The 6,072-nt window shown below is 36.6% G+C and overlaps 1 protein-coding gene across 1 annotated transcript; it reads left to right on the top strand.

The window, feature by feature from the left end:
- The first annotated feature begins 58 nt into the window (after positions 1–58).
- Positions 59–3,711, top strand: c9h9orf85 (chromosome 9 C9orf85 homolog). The gene is made up of 5 exons (XM_035166040.2): positions 59–226; positions 345–604; positions 753–859; positions 959–1,072; positions 2,885–3,711. The coding sequence occupies exons 2-5, from the start codon at positions 503–505 to the stop codon at positions 3,108–3,110; spliced, it is 549 nt and encodes a 182-aa protein (XP_035021931.2). The 5' UTR covers positions 59–226; positions 345–502; the 3' UTR covers positions 3,111–3,711.
- Positions 3,712–6,072: the final 2,361 nt, after the last annotated feature.

Genomic DNA, 6,072 nt, shown 5'->3' with positions numbered 1-6,072 from the left:
CTTGTTGTCCTGGCTCGAGGAGAGAAGGGGGCGGTGCTCGACGGCTATATGAACCAATAGGAAAGAGGTTCAAGAAACAAACTGACCAATGATAAATAAGTGTGGCAGTTTACAGGCCGTGTCTTGTTGACTCATATGCTGATTGACGCACAGAAGAACCAATAGAAGGTTACTATTGTGAAGCACCGTCCAATCAACATCGGTTGAGGTGCTCCCTAACGTCCTGGTAAGTGACGTCATTGACATTTAACTATTTTATTGAGTGTTTGTAAATTTAAAAAAACATGTTGGATTCTTTTAACGTAATTCTACGATAACAAACATAATTTCCTTGATTTATTTAGTTTTTTAGAAAAAGTGGATGCGTGTTTCGACTTCCTGGACCTTTTTTGAGGGGCGGGACCTACTCGTACTACTTCCGGGTCAGTGTGTGTTCCGGCATGGTGTTGAGGTTGTGGGATTTGTTGAAAATAACATGTGCGACTGAAAAGTGTGAAATAAGATGAGTTCTCAGAAAGGTAACGTGTCGCGTTCGCGAGCCCAGAAGCATCAGAACGCGTTTGCCTACAAAAACAACAAGTACGGAGCGACTTCTCAAGTGAAGGTGCGTGAGCGTTCACGATCTTTGTTGCTGAAGCGATGAGTTTTCACGACTTGTGTCATATTAGATTTGTCAGAACCATTTTTTTTATAACGTTATCATTATAACCGTTACCGTATTCTGTTTGTATGTATGTATGTCTTCGTTGTAGGTGGCAAACTCAAAGATCCACGAGGGCCTGTGTCTACACTGCAAAGGGGTTCTCGAGTGGAAAGTCAAGTACAACAAATACAAGTCACTGACACAGCCCCGGAAATGGTGAGAGTACTGGATCATTACACACATGACTTTGATATCGAAAAGTATCTGTATCACACATGTGAACTGACCCCACCTCTTCATGTGGTCTTCTCTCAGTGTCAAATGCTCTGAGAAGACTGTGAAGGATGCATACCACATCCTTTGTAAGCCCTGTTCTCTTCAGCTGGAGATCTGCTGCAAGTGTGGGAAGAAGGAGGACATTGTTGTTCCGTAAGTATTCCTGTACAAATACGTATGTTCTGATGCCATTTCCCCTTCCTGATGTTATAATAATAATAACTTTATTTGTAAAGCACTTATCTAAACAAGGTTACAAACTGCTTCACAAAATCCATGGCAAAAAAAAAAAGACTGAATAACATTAAAAGGTATTCCATTCAGTTCAATTTTAAGCGACAAATCATAACATATTAAGTTCGAGACCTATAGATTCTGATACCTGGACCTTGGACAACACCGATTAGATACCAGTGCATTAACAAAAAACGTATATCATGTATTTCAACAGTTGTATGTTACTAACCCTGTATGCAAGTGGTGATTACTATCATTGTTGTGTGGCCTAGCTCAGATTAAACCCATTGAAAAATAAATGGATACAGAGAACGAACTCTATAGAACTTCTTTTTATTATCTGGTTTGACGGTCATATCTGAAAAAGGACACGCATGAATACACTCAGGGAAAATTACCTCTTTTAGATATCTGTTAAAGTGCAGCTACAGTTTATAGAATAAAAGATGTTACAAGTTGCAACAGTACAGTAACATTATAAAACAGTGCAGCAGCAACTTCAAAGATAAATAAATCATCCAACTAAATACAAACTGTTAAAATGCACCTGCAATTTATAAAAATACACATTGTCTGTATCTTTCATAGTAATAATGTAAAACACCAGTGCAACAGCAACTTCAAGTCTTGGCAAACTGTGCCGTGGTTCTAAATCTTCCATTAAACTGAGAAATCCCACAAATTCAACAACAGCCAGGGGTTGGTCGTCCAGAACAATGAACTTGATAAGTTTTTTAGTTCTCTTTCTTTCTTTGGGGCTGTCTTTCTCGAATTAATTGCACAAATCCCTTCTACTTTGCCATTCTAAAAACGGTTCTTGCCGGTAGCAGTGCAGCACAACTGCAGTTGTGGAGCGGAAAAGAAAATTATATATTTAGATAGATAGATAGAGAGATGTACTTTATTGATCAAAAGCACCAAATTGGGAAATTATTTTGTCACAGCAGCATGTAAAGGGCATTGCACATAGAGCGAAGAACAACAGACTAAATACAAAAGACAAAATAAGAGACTGCATGCAAAATAGCAGTATTTGTTTGCCAAGATAACGTTATGAACATGACTGAAAAAAACCAAATCTTCTTTAAAGAGGTGGTATTGGATCGGTACGTAGATTTGTGTACCCGGCATTTTCGGCTGCATATGAGGCATTTCTGTGGCTGGTATCAGTATTGGAACATTTCTACTACAAATGATTAATGTCTATGATTTTATTTTGTTTTCTGGCCATACATTAATTGTTATCATTGAAAACATCTGCTTCCATTGAGAGTTACCAGTTTTATGGTTTTATACCAACATTGCCTTCAGAGACTCATAAAGAAGCCATTCATATTGAAAGCTCTCACTTTATATATGAACTAAACAATTGTAAGAAAGGCTGCTTGTTTGCCCTACATGTGGAGGTTGGATTAAATTACATTTTATGTTCATAAATTAAATTTTTTATTCTTCATCAAGCACATGCAGTAATTTCTAGTGCAAGACTGCCACCTTGTGGACCAAGAGATGCATTACAACTGCTTCTTGGCAACTTGGTTCAGTCTTTACATCATTATTTTATAGCCTTCTTAAAAAAAATGTCAGTTTATTCCCAGGTATCGTTGTATTTATGTCTATTGTTACATCATGACATTATGATTATATTTTTCCTCTCTCTCTTGTAAGAGCACAAGTAACATGATAACATCGCTCACTGCCTCATTTTGATTTTCTCTTCCTGTGTAGCATAAACTCCGACCTGGACAAGGAAGAGCCAGAAGAAGATGGTGAACAGACAGAGAAAGGAAGTGAACGAGGGAAGAAGGACAGGGACAGCGATGATGATGATGATTTTGATGAAGACCTTGACGATAAGGATGATGAAGACTTTGACAGTGACTTGAATCAAAAGAAAACACAGAAGGGGTCTGCTGCGCTGCCAGATGTTTCCAGAGTCCATTTTAAAGAATAAAAACTAAGAGGGTTCCACGTGGATTTTTTATCACCAAAATGTTTTTCTAATCATACAATTCTGAAGTTTGTGACCACACTCAAATTAACTAATATTGCTATTTTTACGTTGAGTACCATCACCAGTGTTCGGTTAACTTTGGAGTTGTGACTAAGAGTGCAAATGAAAAGTCAGTTCAATATTAATTTGGGTTACCGAGGTAATAAAGTCATACATCAGGCTTGTTGAATGAGTAGCCAGCTCAGCTAGAGGGCGGGCTTGACCAGAGTGATGAGGAAGAGATACCACTCCCCTCTCATTCACCAGCCCTGGCTTATCATTGGTCAGCTCAATCGCTGGCTTTGGAGAGGATGACCTCATCTGATCTGTCTTCTTGAATTTCTTCCTTCCTCTTCAAACTATCACCATAGTGATGAGTTCCCAGGTTTGGGTCAGTCAGCCTTGATCGGAGCCCGTACAGGAAATTCAATAAATTAAGTCAAATTCATTATTATGTTTGTTTATAGTTGAGCTGTGTGTGTTGATAATTTACAGTGTAATTCACTCATTTAAACAGTTTACATCCATGTTATTCCATTGGATTAAATAACTTTACATTTGCTCCACTACTTATTAATTTCTCCTCCTCTTCTTCCTCTTTTTCTCTTGTTCTCTTTTTCATTCCTTTTTTGTGTCCTATTCGTAATCTGATCTTATTCCGTTTAGCATGTTTCTAACTGAAAAGACGTTCAATGTTGGACTTTATCCATCTCTACAAACAAGAAACTTTTTTTTTTGTCCATTTCACTGTCAGATATTTTGCATCTACTTTAATTTTTCTAATTTATCACATGTAACCTTTACTTGTGCATTGAGTCTTACTGTGACAGGATTCCAGTAGGAGGGGATAGCCTTAGAATTAATATTAGTCAAGTATTTTATGTTGTCTTTAACAACAAAATAAGCTAATTTCTGCCATGGGGATTCTACCTTTCCCCTCTACAATACAATTAATTAAATGGAACAAAAAATATTCAGTTGACTTCCCTCACAGTAACTATTACTTCTTATTCAAACCGACTTTACTCACTTCTTCATCTTTTCATCTTTCACAATAATCTGTTTGAAAGATCACCTACAACACGAGTCATTTTATTCTTTTCTGTTGGGTGTGAGAGTTAATCTTTGATCAAACCTTAAAGGGACACAAATTACTTTTTTTCTGGATAACTTATTCACGGTAACTTAGAACTCAGCCACTTTCACCCTTCCTCCACAGCATGAATAACCTGTAGTTACACAGAAATGCTGTGTGGCATGCAAGCTGCATGGTGTCGTCTAAAATTAGTTACTTTTGTCATGTGAGGTTGACGAATTTGAGAAGCCGTGGTGATTTTCCATATTGTAGTTCCTCATTGGGGCCTTTTTTAACACGAACCACAGCAGGTACTGTTTGCTGTATTAAGTCGGTGCTACTGAATTGTATTGCAGTATACTGATGTTTGTAATATTTTGTCTGTGTATAGTACCTACATTTAACAATGGATCTTTAAAAATGTAACAAAGACATAACAGATACGCAGCTCACCAGGACTTAGAGATTATTTTTGGTCACCTCACAAATCTAAAGTAAAAGCTCTTGGTGTCGCTTTGGACTCATTTGAACTTTGAAGCACATATTAGTGAGCATTTTTTCACCTGGGAGAAATATTGTACCAAATAAATAATTTTTAACAAGGCGGGATGCTGAGAAATTTCCTCAATCTTTATACCAGCTCCCAAAAATATTTAACTTCAGCAAAACGAGTTCAAATATGAGGAAAAGACAGCACTTCACTGCGGTTTTTCTCACCCTATGCTGACAGCTATTTTCTTTTCCAGTTGATTTTAAGATCTGTTTACTCACGTACAAAATGTTTCATGATAATGCAATTTCTTCTTGTTACATTTTGGACATTATAATCGTTTTTCCCCCATCAAGAGCCCTCAGGTCCTCTGATGTTGGTATTTAGGGTGTTCCTGAAGAGGCCCATAAATATTCATGAGGAAATTTGGTGTTCCACAAACAGTGTGGAACCCCATGTCCTGTTACATTAGACACACAAGCTCTGTCAACATTAATTGAAAATCAACTGATGGCCTACAGGCTTTTAATTAGTTTGTTTTCTGCTTCCATATTTACAATTCATAATGTTTATTATATAAAGCCCTTTAGTTTAGTTTTTAATGCCAATTTATTTTATGAATGCAAGGGTCTATATAAATAAAGTTATTATTTTGACATACTGCAATCCTTGAATTATTAGACCACACCCTTCAGGTTTGCAGATTTTCCTTTAGCCAATTCCTAAACACACTGACCTGTTGTTGTTTCTTTAAATACGTTTCACTTTGGAGGATAGTGTTTGGTTGGACATATTTTTTTAGAAGTGAACAAAGACAAAAAAAAATAACATAAATTATATGAAATAAAAATCAAAGAGAAATGGGTACCTCAGTTTACAGGTATAGGGTAAATCACAGTGTACAGAAACACACATCTGTTAGCTTTTAAAGGAAAATGGACTTGGTTGTGATTGTATTTTAGCTTTTATATTTTCTTTTTATCACAACATTAAACTATAAACTCACCTATTTCTCCAGACTACTGCTGATCTGCTGTGCTTGATTTTTACTTTAATTAGTTTTTGTTCCAATGACTTTAAACTGTAATAGTAGCAAAAACATCCTCACAGTTTTATAACCCTGGTGTTGTTGGTTTATTTGCCTCATTGTCACTTACAATGAGCACTTCATAATGACACTGTGATTTAAACAAAGACTGTCAAGTGCTGTCACATGTTTAATATGAGGAAAGGTCTCAAACAACATGTTGAACTACAATATTCACAACGTATAGGTAAACTGCACTACAACAAAGAGGAACAAGCTAGTATGTACAGGGATATAACTGGGGTGTGACCTTGTTATTGTGAAATTCTAA

The sequence above is a fragment of the Hippoglossus stenolepis genome, chromosome 9 (genome assembly GCF_022539355.2).
Source record: "Hippoglossus stenolepis isolate QCI-W04-F060 chromosome 9, HSTE1.2, whole genome shotgun sequence".
Classification (NCBI taxonomy): Eukaryota; Metazoa; Chordata; class Actinopteri; order Pleuronectiformes; family Pleuronectidae; genus Hippoglossus; species Hippoglossus stenolepis.
The sequence above is the reverse complement of the archived record's forward strand: the minus strand, read 5'-3'. Positions and strand labels throughout refer to the sequence as shown.